Source organism: Coffea arabica, chromosome 8e (assembly GCF_036785885.1).
Source record: "Coffea arabica cultivar ET-39 chromosome 8e, Coffea Arabica ET-39 HiFi, whole genome shotgun sequence".
Taxonomy (NCBI): Eukaryota; Viridiplantae; Streptophyta; class Magnoliopsida; order Gentianales; family Rubiaceae; genus Coffea; species Coffea arabica.
This window is the reverse complement of record NC_092324.1, coordinates 3,158,870-3,186,290: the sequence shown is the minus strand read 5'-3', so window position 1 is coordinate 3,186,290 and position 27,421 is coordinate 3,158,870. Positions and strand designations below refer to the sequence as shown.

General features: G+C 34.7%; 3 protein-coding genes across 3 annotated transcripts; 1 reads left to right on the top strand and 2 right to left on the bottom strand.

The window, feature by feature from the left end:
* Positions 1–3,572: 3,572 nt before the first annotated feature.
* On the top strand, positions 3,573–5,682 carry LOC113703173 (pentatricopeptide repeat-containing protein At5g15300-like). The gene has a single exon (XM_027224450.2). The coding sequence runs from the start codon at positions 3,850–3,852 to the stop codon at positions 5,521–5,523; it is 1,674 nt and encodes a 557-aa protein (XP_027080251.1). The 5' UTR covers positions 3,573–3,849; the 3' UTR covers positions 5,524–5,682.
* Positions 5,683–6,382: 700 nt separating this feature from the next.
* LOC113703835 (transcription factor MYB8-like) lies at positions 6,383–7,430 on the bottom strand. Its single transcript, XM_027225314.1, has 2 exons — positions 7,165–7,430; positions 6,383–7,058 (listed from the first exon to the last, which is right to left on the bottom strand). The coding sequence occupies exons 1-2, from the start codon at positions 7,428–7,430 to the stop codon at positions 6,383–6,385; spliced, it is 942 nt and encodes a 313-aa protein (XP_027081115.1).
* Positions 7,431–14,864: 7,434 nt separating this feature from the next.
* LOC113702953 (ABC transporter B family member 10-like) lies at positions 14,865–24,633 on the bottom strand. Its single transcript, XM_027224137.2, has 12 exons — positions 24,162–24,633; positions 23,885–23,939; positions 23,588–23,763; positions 21,441–21,641; positions 20,713–20,972; positions 19,353–19,893; positions 18,541–18,920; positions 17,533–17,972; positions 16,844–17,085; positions 16,514–16,761; positions 15,883–16,295; positions 14,865–15,580 (listed from the first exon to the last, which is right to left on the bottom strand). Exons 1-12 carry the CDS (start codon positions 24,438–24,440, stop codon positions 15,030–15,032), a joined length of 3,786 nt encoding a protein of 1,261 aa, XP_027079938.1. The 5' UTR covers positions 24,441–24,633; the 3' UTR covers positions 14,865–15,029.
* Between the last annotated feature and the right edge of the window lie 2,788 nt (positions 24,634–27,421).

Below are 27,421 nucleotides of genomic sequence, written 5' to 3'. Positions count from 1 at the left end.
TTACTTTCCAATGTGTGTGTCTCTATATATATATATATCTGCATGTGTAGTTTCATTCACTGTCAGCATGGTTAGTTGAGACATTTTGACAATTTTAGAAAATGATATATGAATCTTAAGAATATTAAAGATAAGAGTGGAATTAATCCAGAAGAAATTGTTTAAATTGAAAATTTTCAGAATGCTTTTCTCCAACTACAAAATTTATAAGTCCAACATATTTGGCTGAAGGAAGATCTAGAATCAGTGGCGAAGCCATACGTAAGCAAGTGGGGTGAATTGATCCCACTTAACTTCTGAAAATTTCGTTTTAAGACTTAGAAAATTCAGAAAATTTTAATGTTGCATTTTATTTGACCTCACTAAATTTTAACAAATTCTCTTTTCTATATACATTGATCCCCAAACAATTGAAAATTCATAATTGTTACCATCACAAAAATTTTGAATTTATTTCAAGTTATTTCATGAATAAATTCTTTCAAATTCAAAGTTTCCAAAAACAAGAATTTTTCAAGTGGATGCTAAATTTTTTATTTATAATACAAAATTAAGTTATTATGATTTTTATTTATGACAAGTTATACACAAATTTCTTAAAATAAACTCGTTGACGGTATTTGCAAAATATTTTTTTAAAAAAAATCAAGAGTTTCAGTTACTTACATTGAAAAAGATGTGTTTAATCACGAGCTTCATGAATTGATTTTGCAACTTTTTCAGAAGATGAGTGCTCGCATGGTACAATTATAATTTGTATGTAATGTTAGTAATTTATGCCTTTTCTATTTTTATATTCTAACTTTTGCTTTGTCAAAGTTTTAATGTACAACCAAAAAAACAAGTTTTACTGTATTAAAATTTGACCCCATTTACCATAGAGTGTTGGCTCCGCCCCTCTCTAGAATTGCCTGAAGTTGGTGTTATCTATTACAAAGTGGAACTGAATTCCTCATCACTCTCCCAATTTGTCCAGAAGTTGAGAAAAAAATATTGGCCCTAACTAGTCATCTCGTTTCCTACATTATTTACAGACAAGCCAACTAGCAAAGTATAATGTAGTTTAGAAAAAACATTATTTAAAGTAGTTGTTGATGTTCTTAATACAATACATTCATAATCAAGATCATGTTCATAAGGGACCTCGTCGTGGCAAATGAGCTAATAAACTACATGTAATTAGTTCTCTGAGCAGTTGAAGTCAAATTAGATGTCGAATTCAATTTTCAAAAATCAAAGCCGTAAAAAGTAAAATACTAAAATCTTCCCCCCACGGTTTCTCAGTTTCGTGCAGTTGAACGCGATCTTCTTACTATTCTACGTCCCTATTCAGCGTCAATACCCGCTCCCATGCAGCCAATAACTTTACGAGACACCATTTTTCCAATAGGAGGAAGGTTTTTTTTAGGGTTTTTTTTTGGGGGGGAGGGGTGTGTTGGGGTTGGAATAGCTAAGAAGACGGTAAAATATGCTGAGTATTCATCCCACTCCATTACGTAATTTGCTTGAACGGCAAGTTCATAAGCATCTTTAATAATCTAGAAGTGAAATTAATTATTTACAAGAATGGACTAGATTAAGTTCAACAATCTTGAATTGATAGTTTGGTTAAAAATCAAGATTAAGAACCATCTCCAACCATCGAAAATTGATAGAAAAAACAAGTTGAAAAAACAGGTTTGGTAATCCATTTGGCATTTGATATTGTTGTATTTGTTCAGGCAACTTGCAAAGGATGGACGATGAATGCACGAGGTCGATAAGCTAAAAAATTTTAAGTCATTGGTCCAAGTCTAAAACGTTGCTATGACCTAAACTTTCAAACGCGTGGCACATATCCAATGTATGACAAAATGCAAATATAAAGAAAAAACAATGTTTAATGTTTGGAAGAGGATTGATTTGAACGGTAAGATAGAAGGAATTATAAGTAGAAAGTTTTGAATTCAATATCTCTCACTTACAAAAAAAAAAAAAAAAAAAACACAGTTTCATGTTTCTACATAATGTAGTAATCAAATTTATCCACAGATCATGCTCAAAATTAGAGATCGTCATGGTAGGGTACTAGAAGTGAGTTTTAGAAGGGCCTTGTAGTTACATAGGGGTTATTAAATGTTTCATTTTTAAAGAAGTTGCTTATAGAATCGAAAAATGCTACATACGAAACTATATTTGAACTAGTTAGTGAGAAACATCTACATTTATGGTACATAATTCCATGCTAACAAAGTCCTGCTATCAAAACCTCCTCCGGCTCTCTCATTGAGAGAAACTAGACAAATCTGATAATTCGTTAATGAAACTTGCATTTGATCGGGAAAAAAAAATGTTAGGAGGCTCAATGCATACTAGTTATGTTTTCACGACTTATAAACTTAATTAGTTAACATTAACTCCGGTTTATTAGCCTTCCTTATTCCTATATTCGCCGCCCCTAACTCAATTCAGTGAACCAGTCCATTTCTTTGTCTCTTCCATAATTTCTTTTCTTTACTCATAAAATCTATGCACTTCAACTAATTTTGTTTTTTGAATTTTAATGCTTTCATGTTTGGTTGTGGAGCAATCTGTTATTCCTATTCAAAAACGATTTGATGGTTTTCAAGAAATAGAGAATATCAGAACTAATGCTCAGAATATTCAGTGTTTTAATTTATGTATTATTTTTTTGGGTTAACAGTTAGTAGACTTTCCAGAGTTGCAAGATTAAGTGCCCTTATTTACTTTAGATAAGTATTTTATTATTTTCTCTATTAATCTAGTTTTTTCTTATCAACTACAAGAAGGTTACGTTATTCTCTATGCTTGACCATATTTCGTAGGTTAACCTATTCATAGAATTAGAGTACGAAATACAATTCTACCCAACCAGTATATGTAATTATGATTAGAAAAATTGCAAATAAACTAATTATCGAGTCCATGAACATCCCTAAGATTCATAGTGTGTAAATTATTTAAGTAGGAGGAGTTTGGAGTAGGGGTGTAGAAGATTCGAGCTATTCGTTTTGAACTCGCAAGTAAATCGGTCAACAATTCGACTCGAGCTCGACTTTGATCAATGTTGGGTCGAGTTTGAGCTCCGAATTCCAGTACTCAAAAAGGTTCGATGAGCTAATTCAAGTAGTAGCTTTTTTTTTATAAAATTATTAAATATTACAAAATTAACCTTTTAGGTAACTTGTTTGTGAAATTTACTAAAAAACTTATAACCACTAACTAAACTCGAGCTCGAGTGCTCAAACTTGATTAGGTTTGACAACTATTTCGATCCTTTTCGAGTCGAGTTCGAGTTCAAATAGCAACCGTTGAATCGAGTTCAAACTTCGACTTTCATGCTTGTTCAAGCACATGTTTAGCTCGAGCACCCCCTCAAGTCATTGAGTCCAAATTCGAGCATAATGACACTCGAGGTCGATTTGACCCAAATGCACCCTTGAGAGTATTTTCAATTCAGAGGACAAGACATGGTCTAAGAAAAACTAAGAGTGGCAGAATGGATTTCTATTTTTTGGGTCAACTGCAGGGCCATTGCTCGCAATAGTTTTCCGGGCAAATGAGGCCCATTTTCCACTTCTCCTGTCAATGAATCCGAATCAATCACAGCCGCGTAACAATAGGAAGCCCAGTACGGATATCAACATCGGCTACTTCATATTTCATTCTTTCTTCCTTTTCCAGCTCTTTTTTTTTTTTAGAACAAACTTTTTCAGCTCTTAATACAGAAGTGTTTTCTCGAATTCATATTCTCATTATTTCATGTAGTTTAGTAGTGAAAAGTGCGCATTTTTTTCATTTCATGTAGTATACTTGGATAGCGTGTGTTCTAGTAAAGATGCAAATTAGATGATCAGAAAAGCCACAGCAAACAAGAGCTGCAAACGCCACCAACGCTCAAATCTATGGCGAAATTGCACGAACTTCCGAACCCTGAAGCAAATCCACGCCTTGATGGTAGTCAATGGCTTTAACTCGAACTCCCATGCTCTCAGAGAACTCATCTACGCCTCTGCAATTGCGTTGCCATCCGCCATCCATTATGCCCACCAACTTTTCGCTGAAATCTCCGAACCAGATATCTTCATGTGGAACACCTTGCTTCGAGGCTCTGCTCAGAGTTCCAAGCCATCCGTTACTATGCCGCTCTATGCCCAGATGGAAAGACATTACGTAAGGCCTGATTGTTATACGTTTCAATTTGTGCTCAAGGCATGTACTAGGCTTTCTTGGCTAAATTCTGGGAAGGTTGTGCATGGGAAAATTGTGAAACATGGGTTTGAATGGAATAAGTTTACAAGGAATACCCTTATATATTTTCATGCGAATTGTGGGGAGATAAGGATTGCCAGGGCACTTTTTGACGATATGGCGAAGAGGGATGTTGTTGCCTGGTCTGCTATGACTGCTGGATATGCAAGGAGAGGGGAGTTGAGCATGGCAAGGAGGCTTTTTGATGAGATGCCAGAAAAAGATTTGGTTTCTTGGAATGTGATGATCACGGGGTACGTTAAGCAAGGAGGGATGGAGAGTGCGAGGGAGTTGTTTGATATGGTGCCAAAGAGGGATGTTGTTACTTGGAATGCAATGATTTCTGGATATGTTCTTCGCGCTGAGTATCAGCAGGCCTTTGAGCTTCAGCGCGAGATGAGGAGTGCTGGAGAGTACCCAGATGAGGTTACCATGTTGAGCCTCCTATCTGCTTGTGCTGAATCGGGAGCTTTGGATGTGGGAGAGAAGCTGCATTCGTCTATTTTGGATATGGATGAGGGGGAGATGAGCATTATGCTTGGCAATGCGCTCATCGATATGTACGCTAAGTGTGGAAGCATCGAGAAGGCTTTTCAAGTATTCCATGGCATGAAAGAGAAAGATGTCACATCATGGAATTCCATTCTAGGTGGCTTAGCTTTCCATGGTGATCCAGAGGAATGCATTAATCTTTTTGAAAAAATGAGAAGAACAAAGTTTGCACCCAATGAGATTACATTTACCGGGGTACTGGTAGCTTGTAGTCATGCTGGAAAAGTTGATGCAGGGCGCAGATACTTCAATCTAATGAAAAATCAGTATAAGATTTTGCCAAACATACGGCATCTTGGTTGTATGGTGGACATGTTTGGGCGTGCTGGTCTATTGGAGGAAGCTTTTGAGTTCATAGACACCATGGAGATTAAGCCAAATGGTATCATTTGGAGGACTCTGCTTGGAGCTTGTAAAATTCATGGTAATGTTCAGCTGGGGAGGCGGGCAAATGAGGCACTGCTCAAATTGGATCATGATGAGAGCGGTGACTATGTGCTGCTGTCACACATATATGCATTGAAAGGTGAGTGGGATGGTGCGGAAAAGGTGAGGAAGTTGATGGATGACAGTGGAGTGAAGAAAGAGGTTGGTTGTAGCCTAATTGAGTCAGAGAACCGAGCTTTCCTCCAATTTGTACTTGATTCGAAACGTCAAATAGAATCCAGAAATAGAACAATAGTAGATGTCAAAGCCAAGAATGTCGAATCTGTTACTTAAAATCTGGTTTTTCTCTTTTAATAGATTCTTTCCATCATCGGAGTTTCGAAGATACATCTATTGATATCTGATTGTGCACAATTCATGTATTTGTAGTTGTACTCCCATGTGGAAAAAAGAAGAATAAAAGAGAATATCCAAAGTTGTGATATGGCCAAATAGACGGTAGACACAACAATAGGTACAATAATACTTTCAGTTCCAGGCAAGTGAAAAAATTGTGTTTCAAGAGACAGCATAGTTTGATTTCTAAATTTTATAGGAATAGGGTACAGCACTTGTGGTAGAGTATCTGAACAAATTTGGTGTAAGATTATCTAATTTGCTGGTGCCTAAGATTGATCCCAGTTTGGTGAAGAAAGATACCGGCTGTCTCCTAATTGAAGAATAATTAAGCTTTCAGACAAGGATATTTTTTCTTTTTTTCTTTTGTCAAATTCAGACAAGGATATGGCAGTTGCTCTTTTTCTTCTTCATTCTTTTTTCATTACCCATACACTGCCCCTTTGTTTATTTTTCTTCTGACGAGTGTTCCTAAGTTAGCAGTTTAGGTTGGTTTGTGAGATATTGAATGGCAGAAAGACCGGAGATGTGCTATAAAAACAGCTGTGGGTTTTTAGGCCATTAAAGGGCAGTTACCTTGTTCTGCAAAATACATTCCAAAGCAGTTAGAGAAAGGAAAGAGAAAATGAACTAGGGAGCTATATCAATGATAAAAGAAGATAATATTGATAAAAAACCAAAACAATGGCTGAATTTTTCCAACGTAGACTAGAAAGAATATCAAAGGTCTTGTAAAAGACATCAGAATTACCAAAAAAAAAAAAAAAGAGTTCTGCACGGTGAATGGACTTGCAAGTTAGGCCAGAATATCTTCCCAAAATGGTTCATTATCCATGAGTTCTTCCCAAGAATCAAATGTATCAATGATGGACGAAGTCATTAATGGATCTTGAGGTGGATTAACTTGGTCAACAGAAGAAGATACATGAGCTATCGTTGCTTCAACAACTGAAGGAAGATAGTTATTCGTTTGACTGCTGGTGGAAGTTGTACTGCTCAAGCTATTTGTTTTATCATTTTGAGCAGAGAAAGTTACTGCATTTGAAAGTCCATAATTATTATCTGGAAAAGTGGGGTCAAAATTCGAAGATTGCAGGGTTGGTAGGATAAAGTCTGTATTAACTTGAGCACCATCTGCATTGATGAATCTGGTTGATGAAACAAGATTATTTTGTGCTGGACCTGGATTAACTGGCTTCAGTAGCTTTTGCAGTAGTTGGAATTTCGCCAGTTGAGTTGCATCAACTTGTGACAGTAGAACATTTGTCCAGACATTCATCAAATTGCTAGCAGGATTAAATGCTGATAAGAACCGAGAAAAATCAACAAATTGGTTAATATCAGGCACTACTGGCTTGTGACTTTGTGGATCAATCCCAAGCTGGAGAAGCTTTCTCCTCAGCTTTGTATTCCAATGATTCTTGATTTCATTATCAGTCCTCCCCGGAAGATGTGCAGCTATTTTCGACCACCTGCAGAAAAATGTTCATTTGATTAGCAATAAATCATAATTCATCATCATACTTTCAATGCGATTTAAGATGTCATAAGATGAAAATGTTGTCATATTTTACATACTTATTTCCAAGAATGGAATGGAGTTCAACAATGAGGCGATCTTCTTGGTCCGAAAACATTCCTCTCTTAATATCAGGCCTGAGGTAATTATTCCACCTCAATCTGCAGCTCTTTCCACACCTGTTCAGTCCAGCTTTCTTAGGTAAACTTTTCCAGGTTCCATGGCCGTAGTTTTGCACGTAATTGATCAATTTGTCATCTTCTTCATCTGTCCATGGCCCTCTTTTCAAGCCATGATTGGTTTCGCAGCATGGAGATCTAACCATTTTCTGCAGCTAAAATGTTAGGAGATCGATAACTTAGAGCCTGAATCGTTTTGTTGAAAGTTGAACCCAATGGGGTGTATATATGTGCAGAGGGACATATGTACAACATACAAGTCCAGGTCAAATCAATATCTTCCCAATCAATATTTATTTGTTACAATTAGATTTTCTCCAACTACTTAACAAAAGTAGAAGTTGACTGTAAGCCAATTCTCTGCACGAAAGGAGAATGTGATCTCATCAACATTTGAATTGCAAAAGGTTGACATATTAAATCAAACTCCACAGATACTCAAGTTTCATAAATAGCTTTGAAGTTTACCGGAGTCGAGTTCTTGGAAGTTGCTTAGCACTGTTTGGTACTCTACAGTGGAAGTTGCTTAGCACTGTTTGGTACTCTACAGTCTTAACGTGTAGTAACACATTAGAATTCTAATATTACCAAAAATAAAAAAGGAAAAAAAAGCTATTAGGATTATTTTAACCCCTTCTACTTTCAAAACTTAGACATTAATTTTAAAAATTTTCACAATTTTTTAAGGAAAAATCATTCAAAACGTACCTCATATTTCGTCAAATGAATTTTTTCATCCTTCACTTTTAAAATAATAAATTTACATCCCTTACAAAATCAAGTCGATAAAATTTGATCCCGACTATTTTTTTACCTTAAATCCATTACGTGACCGACACATTGTCATTTTTTAAGAGCAAAAAGGTTAGATCTTATTGTAATTACACAAGTGATATGATTCATATTCACTTTTGCCTCTAAAAATATAGGATCTAACCTCAATCATACTTACTTTTTCTTCTAAAAAAATGGGATCTAACCTAATTTATATTCATTTTTGCCACTAAAATGGAGGAACATTTTTGTATATAAAAAAATAACTATATGTGGGTTACATGGTAATTTTAGGCTAAAAAGTAGTAAAAAACTTAGGTAAGAACTAAATTTTATTAATTTGAATTTGTAAGAGATGTAAAATTAATATTTTAAAAGCCATATACTATTGATTGAGTTGATTATTGTCCCCCTTAATTATAGAGCCCTAGCTCTGTGCTTCCTGGGAGCTAATTAGTTTTTGTAATTTGTGAATGTATATGAACTTTGGGCTATGTACGTATTAGTAATTGAACTGATCTGCTAGCTGCAATACTCTATTTTTATTTTTTTTTGGAGCCTGGGTAAGTGAAGTGAAATTAGTTAATAATTATCCAGGCTGCTTCTCTTCTTAAATAATTTTTTTCTGGTCATAATAAAATGTCACTGAAATCGTCAGCAATGCTCTCGTCATTTTCTCTTTCCTTTTTTTTTTTTTTTGGGAAAGTTAGGAGCTATTTTTCACATCCTCTAACACCATTTTTCTAATATGGCTTCTTCAACAGAAGAAGTCTCTAACTGCTGCTTTGAATGGCACGGTTCATCTTGCCTTCACCAACGGTAGCTCTTTAATTATATATATATCCCACACCAACCTAAACCACTTCCTTTCTCTTCATCTGCAAATCCCAACTGCCTACTTTGCACTTTGTTCAAACTCTCCCTTTCTCTTCATTTTCAATCCCAACAAGTTCATGCTTTTGTACGCTTTTGGATCCATTTTACTACCCTAAAACTTCACATTCCTTCAATTCCAAATTTGGGGAAATAGAGCACCTAAAATTGTAAAAAAAAAAAAAAAGTGCAACTTTAACCAATGCACTTTAATTTGAGCAAGACAATTTGGTGCAATTCCTTTTTGATGGGAGCAAGTGCAGAGTTAAGGAAGCCAATTAAGGTGCTAAAATCATATTATTGTCATTATGTACTCACTCGGTTGAGCTCTTCTAATGATCAATTCAAGCAACACAAATCATTTGGACAAAAAAGAGTGTAATACATTGATGGACTTGGATCATCATTGTCTAGGCATTTATTTCTTTCTTCTACCTAAACTTGTCCAACTGCTATCTAAAATTGCTGACAATATTGATCCTAGTAAGATCAAGTCGGCTTTGAAAAGTACTTAATACAGAGTCCTTCTAAAACTTTTGGCTACAACTTTCATTGTTATTGTAGCTCTATTTAAAATAGTGGCTTAGGTGGTGGCTACTCCCCCTCTGGATTGCTAAGTTTCATTCATCAATCTGGCTTACAAGTTTAAGTGCATATGTTGAATGTGATAAACAATTTCCTCATAATCTGCCCTGATTATTAAGGTAAGTACGTAAGACTGAAGAGTGAAACTTCAGAGATCCAGCAATTGGTCAATCTACGTTACTTCTAAGCGAATGTCAACATTTTAGTTATGAGATTTATTAAGACCACGCATGCGGGAGGCTTAATTCTTTCATGGTCAAAGCAACATGTGTTGTATTCCTATTTCTTGCTGGAAGAAGATTTCCTTGTTATAAGATGTCCTGATTTACAATACATAATCTAAACCCTTAGCTTTTAAGGCTTAATTAAGGCTGTGTTATCATTTATGGCTAGCTGTGGTCCTATTGAAAAGTATTGGATATGCATGTCCATGCATGGCACTAATTTCAACTATCATTCTCCGCATAATGACGGCGAGTAATTGGTGCAAATGTGATATTTCAGGTGATGCCATTGTAGCGGGCACACGAATCGAGCTATTTGCGAATCGATTGCGAGTAGCTCAAGTCAAAACTCAACTTGAATTCGGTTAACATCGAATTCGAGTAACTCGAACTTGAACTCGAGTTTAAAAATACTCAACTCGTTAACTCGCGATGCGACTCGATTTTAAATATATTTTTATTTTTATTTTTATTTTAATAGTAAAATTACATATATATCCCTAATTTATTATTATTTATTAAATAACAATTATTATTTTGTTCATTTTTTAAACAAATAAAATAATTATTTTTATTTTTTAAAGTTCGAGCTTGAGCTCAACTCGACTCAATCAAATTTGAGTCGAGCTCGAGTAAGCCGAAGAACCAGATAATACCTTTCTTGTTTAGAAAATTGAGTCGAGTCGGGCTCGAGTAAGCCGAAGAACTAGATAATACCTTTCGAGCTCGAGTAAGCCGAAGAACTAGATAATACCTTTCTTGTTTAGAAAATTGAGTTGAGTCGAACTCGAGTAAGCCGAAGAACCAGATAATACATTTCTTGTTTAGTTACATTTCCCCTAATATTAACATTTTGGTAGTTGAGGAAGATAAATTGTTGCAACCAAAAGTTTACCTTTTCTACCATCTTTGACTTAAAATAACATAGCTAGTTTTTAAGAATACTAAGAAATGGACTAAAAAAATTTCTTGTGGAATTCTTAGTGGACCAAATCAAGATATAATGCAGCAGAAATTAACATCCGAAAGTTGAAAACCATCGGAACGCTGGTCGGTTGCTGTTTTCAACCATAGGAAAGTTGAAATGGGCCGGTTTAGCTCGTAGCGGCTGCTTTTGAACAGTCAAGGCAGTTTTGTCCATTTCTTTCGTCATTTGCTTGACTTCCAGCTAAAAGGTTATGTAAGAGTGACATCTCAAGAGTTCTTAGAGGTAAATCAAATGTAAGTCAAAGTTATTCCCATGCAACTTAACCAATCTTGTACAAGATCCAGCAAGGGAAGTTTATAACGAGGCAAAAAGATTGTTATACATTGATGCAGCCTTCTAATTAATGCAAGTAATAATGGACAAAAAATGACAGCATCTAATGGAAAAAGAAAGAAAGAATTCCTTCGTTAAAAAGAAAAAGAGAAACAGTTAGCTAGAAATAATTAGATGTGGCGGATCATTATCACGTTTCCAGTTATATACTCTTTAAAAATTATTTTTACAGGTTAAATCTTTACTTTACTAGTGTTTATCAATTTTACTTGTTACTCCCCACTCGACATATGCATGTACATTTCTTGCAAAGAATCAATACTTGTGTATCAGAGTTTGGGTCATGATTTGTCTAAAAAAGTAAAAAAAAAAATTCTCATATAAGAGTTCAAAATTTAAAAATTCATATAAGAAGTATTCTATTCTAAAGCCAACAATCAAAATTTTACAAAGATTTTTAGTATAGTAAAAATGTCATATTTTGAATTAAGACGATCGCGTGCAAAGCACGTGAGGTATTACTAGTCTTTCCTTAAAAGATTGGCTTAGTTCCCGGCTATTACCACAAGAGATCGCTAAGCTTCATTCATCAGTCTGTCTGTATTACTCCCACGCAATGCATTGAAAATGTGCTAAAATGTTTCAAACTTAAACATTGGCTGCTTATGTAGATAAAAACAAAATAATGTTGTATTTGTTTTCAAACAACGTTGATAGTGAGATATTTAATAATGTTTCACGGTCAACAAGAGAATAGTCGATCTGATGGTAAGGTCTAAGGCAAGCTTGTCCATTACTCCATTTACACAAACTGGCAGCCAAATTTGGTACCGAAAGCCTGCAAGTTAAAGCACAAAAATCAAATGTGTGACATAGATACATGCATCTATTGAATGTGAAGAACAATTTCCTTGTAATCTGCTCTGATTATTTAGGAAAGTAAGACTGAAAAGGGAAACCCTTTGAAAAAGAAAGTTCAAAGATCCAGCGAATTGGTCTATCTATGTTACATTTAAGCGAATGTCAACATTTGAGTAATCAGATTTAATTATTAAGACCATGCATGCAGGAGGCTTATTCTTGCATGGTCAAAGCTATGTCCTGATTTCATTTTGAGGAGACGAGGCATATGGCATGGTCTTCTGCAAAAATTCTATGTTTATTTGAAGGCAAAAAGAGGTGGACTCAGGATTTTGAGGGTTGAGAGAAAAAGGACTTGTTAAGATTAAATAGATGGCTGGGCTAGTGGTTATATATATATGTTCCATAAAATATTAGAGACTCCAATTCAGATTTTTGGACAATTGATATGACTGTTAAAAAAACAAGAAATTGGTATGAATGTGACATTTCAGGGAACGATCAAGAACCAGTCGATATCATTCTTGTTTCTTGGTTAGATTCATTTTCCCTAATATTCAGATTTTGGTAGTTGAGAAAAGGAACATGTTGCAACTAAAAATTTACCTTTTCTTACATCATTGCCTTAAAATAACTAATCTTTTATAATACTAAGAAAATGAATACAATAACTTGTGGTAAAATTCTTAGTGGAACAAGCGAAGAATAATGCAGTGGCTGTTGACCTCTCAAAGCTGAAAACCATACGACCACATATGTTTATCGTTGCTTTCTCTTGGCTGAAATCTCCGATAGATGATGGGCTGGTCTAGCCCGTAGCGGCTGCGACTGAACAGTAAAAGGCACTTTTGTCCATCTTTTCTTTGTCATTTTGCTTGAATCCAACCAAAAGAATTTTTAAGATTTCTATGTTGACAAAAAGGAAAAATACATGGGATTTTCCGAATCAGGTGGAAGTTAAAGCTTGTGCCAAGGAACGTGCCATTACAAAATTTGCAATTTGATAAATTTCCTCTCAAAATTTGCATATGAGTCCTTTACAATTCAAGTTCAAGATTTGTGTTCTCTAATTTGTTTGTTGCGCGAATTGATTAGGAAATCAGGGTCGGGTTTCAAAGTATCTGAGATTGGAAAAACATTTTGAATAACGAAGAAATTTTCTAGTTATTACATGATGTCAAACAACTTTTCTTGGAGTGCCGAATACATGATATTTTAATTATGATCTTCCTATCAAAATGTTGATGTAAACAAATTTTTTCTTTAGAACCCCGATCCCTTACGAAATACACTATGTACTTAAATTAAAGGCTAAAAAACAAAAAAGCCCCCTGTGGTAAATCTAATACACAGAAAAGTCTCCTATAGTTTCAAAATATACAACACGACCCCTCATGCTTGAACTAAATTGTAAAGGTGACGAAATCCGTTAAACTTAACCATTTATTTGTAGTCAAATTACAAATGATAGTCAACTAAGTGTATTTGAAATGCTAAATTTGACCCCAAAAAAAAAAGTGTATTTGAAATGCTACAGTTAAGCTCCTCAGATACACCTTTTTTGCATTTCAAATACACTTTTTTTTTTGTCAAATTTAGCATTTCAAATACACTTAGGTTCCGTTTGATAAAACTGAATCTGAATTCTGAAGTCTGAATTCTGAAATCTGAATACTGAAACAATTAATTTGCTGAATTTTAAGTACTGAAAAGAAATATATGAATGTCTGAATTTTAATGTTAAACCTATTTATACTGTTTGATAAACATTTATAATTGAATGCTTAATAAGTTAAATTTGACAAATTTGCCCTTATATCTTTTCATCCAAAAAAAATAGAACCTATGATTTAATTAGCTAAAAATGTTAGGTATGAAAATGACAATATTTATTTTTAAATCAAATTAATATAAAAGATGAAATATATTATATGAGGAGTATGGAAAAGATGTGAAAATCATTCAAAAGGGAGAAAAAAGAAATAGAAAATCATTAGATAGAGAATATTAGATTGTTTAATTAGATAAGAATTTTGAATATAATTGACAAACAAGGGTAGATTTGGTTGATAAGATAAGGTAATTGAAGTAATTCTATTGATTTCTATCAGAATTAAGCATTCAGTTAGAATTCTTGTGCTGAAAAAAATACACACAAGTTCAGCACTACTTAACAAGTTCAGCAAATGGATTTTCATTTATCAAACACTCAAAACATCTGAATGTCTGAAAAAATTCAGATTCAGCACTTTTTTATGTTATCAAACAGACCCTTAGTTGACTATCATTTGTAATTTGACTACAAAAACTGTTTTTACCAAAAATAGTGGATCCAAACGTGACGTACATGTTCAGTCTTCTACTTGTTTTTTTAACAACTTTCACCTCGGGATTCAAATCTAAAATATTTATTGTCTCCTTTTCGAATTCTCGAAATGATGTTACAAAGATACTGTTTGATAAATTATCCTTATTAAAATTGGTTGTGGACACATTTGAATGGTTTGAAGAAGTTCAAGGACTTAAATCTTTGCTTCTTCTTCTTGTTTCTTTCTTTCATTCTTTTTTTTTAATTTTTTTTGAATGGCTTTTGCGTTAATTTCCTCTTGTCAACTGAAACTGATATCTAGTACCAGCTAATAGGAAGACATCGAAAGCAAGATGGATAATCTGTCTATCATCAACATCGACAGACGCACATACGGTTTTAAGGAACCTTTGGAGTAATCTTCTAATCGCTTGGCATTTGAATTTGAGCTATTGTCAATAATATGAGATCAAGGATTTTTTTTTGTTTATTATGGAAATTTATGTTCAATTGCTCTTTGCATGCGACGAATATTCTGGATTTGTTCTAGAGACAGCATTATATTGAAGAATGCAGTCAAATACATCTCTTTTTTTTCTCTCTCTTTTTGCTGCTTTTCTTATCAAATTCCTGTAAAAAAAATGGAAAGAATACTTGCCACAAGGAAACAATTAAAAAAGAGAGAGAAATTGGATGCAGATCACAACTTTATGCGGGAATGCATTTCCACTATGTGAATGGTGGTTACATTTTTTTTTACAGAAATAATCAAATACAATACCATCACAGCATATGATGCAAAGGAAAAGTATCAAAATGGTCATAAAACTTTGAAACTAAACCATGTAATGATCAGTTCCTATTGCTGTTGCTGCTGGTGTCGCTGTAAGTTAATTAACTTGTAATATGGTCCATCCTTGTTCTCTAGGAGGGAAGAATGAGTCCCTTGCTCTATTATTTTCCCATCTTGTATAACAGAGATTTGATCTGCATTCTTGATTGTCGATAGTCGATGAGCAACCATTACTGTGGTCCTATTCTTCATCAACCTGTCTAAAGCTGCTTGTACCACCCTCTCTGACTCGACATCGAGGGCACTGGTGGCTTCATCCAACAGAAGGATTGAAGGGTTTTTCAGAACAGCTCGAGCAATTGCCACTCTTTGCTTCTGGCCTCCAGATAGCTGAACCCCTCTCTCTCCAACCTTGGTTGAGTAGCCTTCAGGAAGTGCGCTGATAAAGCTATGTGCATTGGCAAATTTTGCTGCTTCAATCACTTCACTTTCTGGGGCTCCCTCTTTACCATATACAATGTTTTCATATATAGATGTAGCAAAGAGAGCAGGTTCTTGTTGGACCAGGCCAATGTGCTTTCTAAGAGACTTTAATCTTATTTTCTTGACATCTTTGCCTGAAAAGTTCATTGAAAATGGCAACCCAAAATGTGAATAGCTGCTTGTCGACTTGTTTTGATTCAAGAATTTTTTGAGTTCTCTTAGATAAGATAGTATGATCTTGTGCAATTAATAAAGAAATAAAAGAAACTTTTTGGAACAAAACATCTGTTCTCTTCTAGGCTTCAAAATGCAGAACCACAGCTTGTTTCTCAGTATAGCATTAAGCTTTATATTTTTCCACTGGGATATCATGTTGGACTAGAAGTCATATATTTTCAGAATGACTGTTATAAAAATTTTCATAAAATGAACTCACCATCAATCATCACTTTCCCAGATGTAGGATCATAAAATCGCAGTGTGAGCGCAAGAACAGAGCTTTTACCAGAACCACTTTGCCCAACTAAGGCCATACTTCTGCCTGGGGATACTCTCAGATTGAAATCCTTGAAAATTAACACATCTGGCCTTGAAGGATAACTAAAATCGACATTCTTTAGCTCAATCATACCCTCTATCTTTGTTACATCTTCTCCAACATCACCTAAAATCTCAGTCCTCCGATCTAGAACTTCAAATACTGATGCCACCATTTGATTTCCCTTAAGTAGGTCTGGTGCCATAGCAAGAATCTCACCCATGGCCAAGGCCGTGACAATCAAAACCATAAATGACTTCATTACTGATTTAAAGCTTGCAAGTCCCTTGCCCATCAATTCAGAACCATACCTGCACATTATTTGGAAAGACTAAGCACCCCATTGTCCTTGCAGGAAGTATAGTGAGTGTAAGAATGTATATTTTACAACAAAAGCATTCTTATTTAGTGCCCAAAAAGTATAAATTTAAAGATACTTATATCTCCTATATTAGCATCTATTATTGGTTGAAGGATTGTTTTTATCAAATTCCGAGAAGCTTTTAGCAAATTTAACCAAGCAACATACCATAAAGCAAGGGCATAGGAGGAAAAGATGAAAAACTGAGAGACTCCATAAAGAATCCCAGCAATCTGACCACGCCTAAATGAACGCCTTGAAGGTTCAACCAACTCATGACCATAAAGATCAATCACCTTCTCCTCAGAGCAGAATGCTGCAACAGTTCGGATGTTGCTAACTGCCTCGCCTGCAAGCATGTTGGCTTTGAGGTAGGCTTTGTTCAAATCACCACCATAGCCTTTCATAAATAGTTTCTGGAATAAAGGAAAAGTAACCCGTGAAATGATATAATAGGATTTTCTATAACTAGTACTAAAATGAGGAAGGAGCATCAACCTCGCTGATGTGGCCGCTAACAATCAATGGATATGTTGCCATGACGACAAGAGTAAGCCTCCAGTTCAAGATGAAAGCAATGATGAATGCCGTGACAGCCAAACCTACATTCTGTAAGAGAATTGTGGAGCGATCAACCACCACAGTTCGTAGCAAAGTTGCATCACTCTCCAACCGTGAAGCTAGCATAGAACTTGTATTGTCCATGTCATCAAACCATCCAATCTCATTTCTCAAAATAGCTGTAAGCAGACAGACAAATGACTCAATCTCTCTCCTCTCTAAAGGAAAAACACAAGGAGTGAACGTGTTATAGCTGCTATGTCCTGTACTGATTCACTAAAAGGTGAATTTTTTCTCAAATTGGTCATTACAACAGAAGCAACCACTTTCAATATCCAAAATGAAATTTTGAAAAGAATTCTAGTTAACACTATCCCATTATGGACCAAATCAGATTTGCAATAACACAAAATTCAGAGTCATGGCATCACCATTATCTTTGTCATCCTTTCATTAGAAGCTAGTTGGTTTTCCCTTTTTTTTTAAGAAAAATGTTTCTTGAACAATAAACTGTCAAATGGAACATTTAAGTTAAACATTAATGAAATTATCCAAGTCTGATAAAGCATAATATAAATAGAAGAAGAAAAAATTGCATCTGATAATATACAGAGTCTCATGCTTACCAGAGAACATTTTTTCTCGCACTCTTAGAGTCAAACGCTCTCCCATGATTCCAAAACAAAGATGTGTAATGGAATGAAAAATGACAGTTATTACAGCACCGCCACAGAAGAGGAAAGCAATCTTCTTAACTTCATGGCGTGTTGTGTCCCAATCCATATAGTAAGATACAAGAGCCTGAGTTACTCCAAGGGCAAAAAGAGGCATCTGAGCCCCGCAAATAAATGCACAAACAGTGCCAACAAATCCATAAATCCAGTCAGGTTTAACCATGGAATATAGTCTTCCTGAAGAAATATGACGTGATTCAACAATATCTGGTACATCAGCACCGATGCAGCTTATAGATTTATCAGAACGAAAACTTGCCCCAAGACTTCTTGTTGTTGTGCGGGATAATTCGCGTGAATACCTAATGCTACCTTCACGTGAGTACCTAATGCTGTAATAAAAAAATAAAGAAAAGATTACAGAGACAAGGTCAGTACAGAGATCAGCATGATGTGTTATCTATCAGGAATATCAAAGGCATTGATCAAATGAAGAAACTCAATCTATAGTTGAGTAGTTCTAAACCAAAGGAAATTCCAGGAAGCCAATTTGCCAAGCAAAAGAACTCAAACATATATATATATCTTAGTTTTTGGTCTAGGAAGAGTGATAGCAAAGCATTTGCATGCAACAAAAACATGTGATGGTGTTGTAGAAGCTCAGTAGCAAAGTGGTAGGGCGACTAGTTCAAGGTTCATATCCTATTTGGGGCATTTGATTTATAAAGAGTTAATTAATTAAAACAGAGACTCATTTCATTGAAACTGTCTGAAGAAGTAACACAAAAACAACTATTCTTAACTACCAGGACAAGATAATAGCATGATCCAACTAATTTACTTAACACTTGGTAAATAGAAATGCATGTAACGATAAGAGGAAAATCCGCACCACAGCTAGGCTAATGGTTAAAAATTTACTTGGAGAACCAGAAACAGCATAGCATGAAATACTGTTACCTCAGAGGTCGCCCCAGGTGAGCTCCATGTGAAGGTAGGCGAAGCAAGGAAGATGCTTCCTGGAGTTGAACAAGAGATGCATATGCCCCATTTGGTTTTGAAATAAGCTCTTCATGGCTTCCAGTTTCTACTATTCTGCTATTTTGAACAACAGCTATAATATCAGCATTTCTTATGGTAGAAAGACGATGAGCCACTACCACAGTTGTTCGTCCGACCATCACACGGTCAAGAGCCTCCTGCACACTCTTCTCTGATTCGGCATCAAGTGCGCTAGTAGCTTCATCCAATAAAAGTACTGAAGGGTTCTTCACTATTGCACGTGAAATTGCAATCCTTTGTTTCTGCCCACCAGATAATTGTACTCCTCTCTCACCTACCTGTTAGCAAGTATGAAGTTACTGCTTCTGAAAACGGCAACCAATATATGGTTGTGCTTCATACGTGGAGCTTTCATGATTTATGAATCTTCTTTCAAACTATCTTTCTTTACTTACACATGCAATTTCTCTTGAGGAGATTGTCATATTTGAAGTGCCTGTTAGAAGACAAAAACTATGCCTTCTGCCACGGAAAGAATGCAAGACAAATCATAAGGGCCTAAAAACTTCACTAGTCATCTTTTGGGCTCAGTTATGTCCTGCTATCGTAAAGATAGTCAATAGTTCTGTTCATGGAAAGCCTGTTAAAAGGCATCCACTACATAAATTAGCTCTTTGACCAGTAGAAGATGCATCTAAACATGTCTTGTATTACAGAAATTTGTGTTTTTGTATGCAACATTAGCTTCCAAAACAATTCAACTGTAGTACCTGAGTTTCAAGTCTATCAGGAAGGTTATTGATGAAGGTCATTGCCTCTGAAAGTTTTACAGCACGCGTTATTTCCTCAAGGGTAGCATCACCTTTGCCATAGAGAATGTTTTCCCTGATTGTTGTAGCAAAGAGGGCAGGCTCTTGATTTACCAACCCAATTTGCTTCCTAAGCCACTTCAGATCTAGATCCTTGATATCGGATCCATCTAATAGTATTTGTCCAGAGAGGGGATCATAGAAGCGTTCAATTAATGATACAACTGTGCTCTTCCCTGATCCACTGCCTCCAACAAGTGCTACAATCTTTCCAGAAGGAATATCGAGACAGAGCTTGTCAAAGATCAGAACATCTGGACGAGATGGATAACTAAAAGACACATCCTTGAATTGGATGTGTCCATCTACTTTGTCCAGTTTCCTTCCATTCTTGGAGCTGGTATTGGTGACAGTGTTTCTTTCAATCATCTCAAAAATGGGATATGCAGCTGACTTAGCCCGGATAAATGCTGTAATATCTGGTGCTGCTTGCCCCAGTGACCTGAGTTGAACCAAAAGCTAAATAATGGTACTTTCTTATGCTGGTTACCATCCAGTAATGTAGGATTACCAGAACTATTTAAGCAAATTGCAGCAAGACATTTAGGTTAGATAAACTATACCAGACAAGACAATTACCATTACATTAAATTTTCTACAGCATAGTTGTCTAGAGTAGCAATAAAATATTAAAAACTGTCATAAGCCACCAAGAAGTTAAAAGAAATCTCTCTTAGCAGATTATGATTTCATGCCTCTGCAACACTTGATATGAGAACCAGAAATGGATTCTATAACTCTTCAAGCATCGGAGCAACTTGATTTTAGTACACTGATAATGCAACAGAATAATGAAAACTTATGGAGGTCCAGAAAAAGGAAATTCATATGCATTCTTTCTGTTACCAGAACAGGGTAGCACCACAAGAATTCAAATTCTTTGGCAAGTTAGCAGTGTCTTTACTTTACAAGTTAAATCAACAGTAAACTGTGCTAAAGTCTCATATAGACATTTGGCAAGAAAATTAGAAAGAAGGAATTTCTACTAGTATACACTACAAGTTATTTTTTTATTATGATAAAAATATTTTTGACTTATCATGAAGTGTAAGAGAGGAAAAACAAATAAAGAATGAAAAGATCCCAGCCTTCACCCAATGTGGTATGTGATCAATTTTATGCGCTCCAATGCCTTATTATCTGTCTACGTTGGAGACTAAGACAAAAGTACCCACAGCATCATGTCATTTAAAGAATTATATTATACTTAATTGTGTGGCTTCAATTTATTTATTCACAGAGAGAGAGAGAGAGAACTTACAGGCCAGCAATAACCACATTGAGCATAGTGGTGAAAGAGTCTCCTCCATTAGCAATATTCTTGTGAACTACAATGCTAGTGAACCAAACTAACAACGACCATGACAGGAAAAGCACACAGTGCAAAGTGCCCAGTCCCAAGCCCTTGGCTAGTCCAGCTTTCCGTCCATAAGTGTAAGTGTTCAACAGTGCTCCTCTATAAGATTTCACTGCTTTATCTTCTCCTGCAAACGCTTGAACAGTCCTCACATTTGCAATCACCTGCAACCATAGATACAACAGATCAATCAGTCACCACTTCCTTATAGGAGGTAAGGTACAATTTTCCAACCAAAGATAAAAGCAAATAAAAAAACGTCATCAATCCATTATTATTCAGGAATTTTGTTAAACATCTACTGATCATTCTCGACAATTTAGGCTAACCATCAGGTAGACTGAGTGGTATCCCAATACCAATAGCACTAAGCCATTAAAACTTTGGTAACCACTTGCAGTACGTGATCGGTCTTATATATTTCAATATCATATGAAATGTTTGATCCTGACTTTTCTTTCAACTCCACTAACAGTTTTTTTTTTCTCTTCCTGAAATGGGATCTTATCATCTTCTCCGATTTCCACCAGAAACTTCCAGTATTTGCTTTAAAGCTCATTTGGGTCCTAATTTTAGTATCAAAAAGTAAATTCATGCACAGGAATAGCTATAGGTTAGGAGAAAAAAACGACCTCCTCGGCGATTTCACCAGCTTTAACGTAGGATTTGCGCACCCTGGCAATAAGCCCAGTTGCCACATAGGCATAGACACCTCCAGCAAGAGCAATCAATGGAACAATGGAGAGTGTCACAAGACTGATCTGCCATACCCTGATGAACCCAATTGCAAATCCCGCGAAGAAACGGCTTATATAATGCATGAAGTTTCCTACCTGCAACACCATCCATTTGAACAAACCCGCCAAAAGTAGCCGTTAGGGTTTCAAAGTTCAGGTACAAGTAATCTTTCAATTTCAGGCAAGCTAATGATGGGTTAATCATTAATGCAGGAGCAAAAAAGATTAAAAAAAAAAAAGTATTTTTAGCCTCTTTTTATCTAATTCATGCGGGTTTTCTTTTAATGCAAGAGTAAAACAAAAATGACAAATAATGGTTTTTAGTGTAAGGGTCAAATGAGTGGCCACTCATTAAAAAGAAAAGTAGTTCAGGTGTTAAATTTTTTTAAAAATTAAAATTAATTAAAAAAATGTATGGACTTCAAATCGAACTTTATTTTCTCGTAAATGTATAGATTTAAAATTAATTAAAATTTGTCACTTCAACTTTATTTTCTTGTAAATTTTCTACTTCAACTTTATTTTTCTCTTAAAAAAAAGCTTGTATAGACTCAGTTTTTTAAACAAATTAAAGGCGATATATTCAAAATCGAACCACTACATCCACAATTAAAGCCCATATCAAAAAGTAGAAAACAAACACAAATACTGCAACTATTTTTGGATAATGGCATAATAGGAGTAAATTTTATTCAATGAATTGTACACACTTCCTAAAGAAGTGCACACAGTTGGACCACAGTGGGTTTCATGTTAAAGGCTAAAATACCCCATTCTTTGGGCTACCCATTTTTTTCTCATAAATTCTTTTGGGAATCGAATTGATGATGACCATGTGCATTCCATGACATGTACTTAAACTTCAGCTGCCCAACCCAATAGAATAATGAAATTGGAAGAACACCATTAATTTATTCAGGGACATTGATTGTGGGCCCTGATAGCTCAGTGTACTTAACGGCCCAACTTAAGAACCATGGGCCAGGGTGATCTTTTTCCCTGGCCTCAAATTGATTATAATCTTTATTTGAAATGAAATGTCAACTTATTTGATCTTTAATTTTTTAAAAAAAATAAATAAAATTACTCTATCCGATTTCTTCGAATAACTGTTTGAATATGTGGTATAAATTTAGAAAATTCATGCTTTTTTCTTTGAAACCAAATTTGGCATTGTGCCTTAGAAGAGGGGGTTAAAATCTATACTAAAGAAACAAAACAAAAATTAAGTATAGTTTATATTTTGTTTATCATCAATACTTGTGCGATCACTGTTTAGAGGATAAGTCATGATAATTGAAAATTTTTACAATAGAATGATGTAATTAAAATTTTTCTAAAACTTCGAGAGAGATATTTGTAATTATCACAAATTTTAGGGACGGTAAACATAATTAACCCGAAATGAAAAGTTGAATGCCATAACTCTTACTAATTGGTAATTAGATCTCTTAATCATTTTAGGTTACGCTTGAAGCATATTCAAGAATTGAGGAACATGGAGGATCCTAATGCAACGGTTTCAAATTGCCTAAATTAAAATGTACAAACTCCAAATAGAAGGGTGATGAGCCCAATGGAAACAAAAGAAAGTTTTTTTTTTTTTTTTTAAAAAAGCCTTCTATTTTGATTTGGAAAAAAAAAATGAATCTGCATAACAAAGACATTAGGCTTGAATCCCTTCCAATTGTGTTAAAAAAAAACAAAACAAAACAAAACCAATGCCAAACCTCAAAAAGGGAATCAACATAAATTAAAAAGGCTAATGAAACTTGTGTTTAGAACCAAATAAATGTCAAAACAGTTGCAATAAATTTTCTCTCATGAATTCTCTTTCATGCCACCATTTTAGTTGACCAGCTGGTAGCATAAAAATAAAATATAAAATTAAACGTCCCTTTTCAGAATTATATCAGAAAATACAATTACAGTGCAGGGCAGCATTGACATTTCCTTTAAAAATAAATGTGGTGAGCAGTGGCAAACTTTATTGAATTGGTATTTAATTTGATTGAGAAGGAAAAAAAAAATTTAATTCTCACCTTCTCAGAAATAGCATCTTGAACAACAATAATGTCACTAGTAATTGCTGAAATAACTTCACCAGTTGAAGCTTCAGTGTCAAAAAGACTAATGTCTTGATTCAGCATAGCCCTTAAATATGCCATTCTCATTTTTGCTGCTTGTCTTTCTCCAGTATGCATCCAACAAGCCACCTCTGAATATCAAAAGAGAAATGATTTTAGGTTTTTAGCATCTTTTTTTTAACTGTATAATTTCCAAGGCAAAATTTATCAAGCCTATTGCAGTAAAAGTACTAGTGGTAAATAAAAATGTACCTGTCCATGATGAAAATAGTATAACCACACTAAGGTATACAAAATCCAAGGAATACTGCAGAACAAGTTGAAACCAATCTTAATTAATAAATTTACGAGAAAACATACATTAAAAAAAGTTTAAAAAATCATGTCAATTCCCTTCTACACATGGTTGTAATTTGTTTTTTAATTGTTATTTCCATAAAAAAAAAGATTTTTTTTTTGTTTTTTGGAAAATGCCGACTTTAACTTTAATTCCAACTGTGCAAGTAGAAATTTTGTGAACCTTTCATACCTTGCCAACTTTATGAGATGCTTCAGCAGGAAAAAGATAAGCCAAACCAATGATATCTATCATTTTTCCAAAGAAAATAAAGAAAACGGGCACCGAAGCCCCATGTACACAAGCACCAATTGCTCCCACGAACATCAAAAAATAGTCGTAAGCATCGGCAAACTTAAACAGTTTGATCAGCGGAATTTTCCGGGGTTTCTTCCTTTCTTGGTCCTCGTTCTTCATCTCTTCTTTGGAATCCTCATTGCCGGAAAATGAACCTTGCTGCTCATTACTCATTTTTTGGCTCACAAAAACAAATTTCAAGAAAAGGGCTGTAGACTTTTGTCAAGTTTTGGACTTTATATGTGTGAAAAGCAAGACGTGGGAAGCCAAAGAAGAGTTTTCTTTGTCTGTGAAAAAGGGTAGTTAAAAGTGAGGTTTCGAGGGGTAAAACTCATGGCCTGGCCTCAATGCTGAGGAAGAGTCCTTTAGAGAAGACGAACCAACAAAGTTGATGGGTTTTTAAGGAGGGAAGAGAGAGAGAGGAGGTAAATATACTGCGAAGCTGATGACACAGAAATATAATACTACTAGTGATATTATGGTGATTCAACAACCAGACACTGGCAGCAGGAAAGAATTGTCAGCCGCTTCTCTTGAGATTTTGGGGACGAGTGTTAGGAGAATTTGACTCTTGGTTACCTCATAGTGATTAATGCTGGCTTGCAACTGATGATCGCCTCTTAATTTGAGACCAAATCCAAATTATTCAGGACTGCATTTGAATTGAGGGATTTGAAGAAGGATTTGAAATCCTCTCAAATTCTTTTAATTGTTTAAAGTATTTAGAAGCATTTGAATTTATAAATTACTATTAATTATTCTAATGTTTAAAATGTATTTAAATAACTAGTGAATTATAATTTCAGATGCTTCTTAAACAATTCAAACAACTATAATGATCGGGTACATTTCAAATCCTTTGTCAAATTCTTCATCCAAACAAAGCCGTAAACGAATTTCTCACAGCTATTAATTCTACTCAAATAATTTTTCACGGACTATAAAAAACAAAATAACAATAAGTCGGTTGAATTTTTCGACTCGAGTGAATTACTCTCTATAATTTTCATCAAGAGTAACGCTCAGCAGATCTTTATATGGTCGAGCATTTTCGTGGCATAATCTTAAATTAGACAGCATGTACTTATTTATTTTATGTGACAACACTTGTGCATCCAAAAATGCATATTTTTTTGGAGATAAACACATGCCCTTAGTCATTGTAATTGCGTTTGTTTTTGGAGAAGCTGGATTTTGCTTCTAAATACTACTAAAAACGAGTAAGTCAAGGCAGACAACGTCTTGGTCTTTTTCACATGTATAATAATGCAGCAAGCAAGCAGACGAAATGAAGCCGAGATATCGGAAATCATGAGATAAAGATTTGAAAATGCCAACAATTAGAGGTTGCGGAGTGATGAATATTGTAGAATGCAGTTGAGAAGTCGAGGGTTGGACATACATTTGTTGGATGCAGACATAAGCTGATGAAAATGATGTGAAGTTGGTTGTGTTGCCCTAAATGCCGGAGGGTGAGGTCTACATCATTTAATGCTCGGTGGTTTCTTCTTCTTTTTCCTAATTTTATCCATCCACCATCCGATCTCTACATTGGATGTCTTTCAAGATTTTGTTTTTTGGATAATTATTGGACGTCCAACTTCCCTTAGTTTTCTCATTGCAAATGACAGCAGAAAGTTGTGGCCATCCTAACAAATCTTTGACATCTTTGGATCTATCCATATAAATCTTCTTCTTCTTCTTCTTTTTTCAATACGGGTATATTGGCCAATGTTTAGGAACGTGGCAACTTATTTGCCCATACTAATGTGTCTTAGTGAGGATGAAAGACAAGATTAGCTTGTCTTAGTTCATGAGACAATTAGAGTTGTCAATCACAATTCAATTATGCTGACTCAAATCCGCCCAAACCCACCCATTATTTTTGAATGGGTCTAAATGGGTACCCAATTTAACCTATTTAATTAATGGATAGTAAGTTGGCTCAACTCACCAATTTATACCCATTTAAAAATAATTATATATTTAAAGTCAACTTTTAGTGAGTATTGAGCAAATAAATTTGAATTTCTTATTAATCTAATAACAATTATATACCGTTATTTCTTGTCAAAAAATATGCAAAGAAATTCAAAAAAAAAAAGCAGAATTTTAAGTGACTGATAATGGGTGCCCATTTATTTAAATGGGTTGATCCAATTATACCAATTGTGCAATCATGATCCATCCAAACCTATCCAAATCATCCATTTTTACACTTCTAAGGACAATTAGCTCGTTCTCAGTTTAACTATTATAGATTATGATTTTAGATAATTAAATTTTGTGATGTTTTCAATTGTTTCTGTATTCTAATTATAGATTTTTTTAATGACAAAAAAAAATTAAAATCTATAATCATTTTTCAAATAACTTTTGCTGATTCTGATTATTTTCTATAATCAATTTTTATAATTAAATTTTATAAAATCTAAAACAACCGAGACGACGCCAATACGAATGAGAGGATTAGTTTGCCTTTCTTCTTTAGGTAAAATTGCAAAATCGACCTCCATGTACACATGCAACTAAGTACTAGTAAGTACCTGACTCAGTGCATTGCCCTGAAAAGCAGAGGGCCACAAATATGATCTTTCAAGATATTGTCAAGCATCATAAATATGTTCTCTCAAGATATTGTCAAACATCATATTTTAGGTCCACACTTCACAGTAAGTTAAAACTCCCATTGGTATTTGCAAATTTGATCGATGGAGCTAAAATTCAAAAACTGGGGACAAAATTATTCAAATGTCACGTTGTACAGTTGGGGACCTATAATCAATTATACTTAGAAGCTTTTGATTAGGATGGCAAATATTGATATTTAAGGATTTTAATCATATAATTCATTCGAACCACAGAAAAGAAAATATCATATCTAATGGTTGACATATAGCAAATTGCTATGCTTACTGCTTGAGCGTTAGTTGTTTGATCTCATTGATTCTCCTTCCCCGTTCAGGGGCGTTAGCACTTGCTACTTACAATTATTTGAAAAAATATATACATTGATCATTTAAATTTTATCACTTATTGAAATTTGTGCTGTGCTTCACACTATAATTCTAAAATTATTCCGTCTTCCACAGTTAATCGTACTGCCTAAAGTGTTACTTAAATGCAGTGCAACTCTTAAAAGTCAAAATATCTAT

What these genes read in the sequence shown, in the direction of transcription:
- LOC113703173 (XM_027224450.2), top strand. Translation starts at nt 3,850, where the DNA reads ATGATCAGAAAAGCCACAGCAAACAAGAGCTGCAAACGCCACCAACGC.
- LOC113703835 (XM_027225314.1), bottom strand. Translation starts at nt 7,430, where the DNA reads ATGGTTAGATCTCCATGCTGCGAAACCAATCATGGCTTGAAAAGAGGG. An exon ending in CATTCCATTCTTGGAAATAA is followed by an intron (nt 7,059 to 7,164) that starts GTATGTAAAATA and finishes ATTTTTCTGCAG; the next exon opens with GTGGTCGAAAATAGCTGCAC.
- LOC113702953 (XM_027224137.2), bottom strand. Translation starts at nt 24,440, where the DNA reads ATGAGTAATGAGCAGCAAGGTTCATTTTCCGGCAATGAGGATTCCAAA. An exon ending in GCGAGAAAAAATGTTCTCTG is followed by an intron (nt 17,086 to 17,532) that starts GTAAGCATGAGA and finishes GTCTGCTTACAG; the next exon opens with CTATTTTGAGAAATGAGATT. An exon ending in TGGGAAAGTGATGATTGATG is followed by an intron (nt 15,581 to 15,882) that starts GTGAGTTCATTT and finishes TGAACTTTTCAG; the next exon opens with GCAAAGATGTCAAGAAAATA.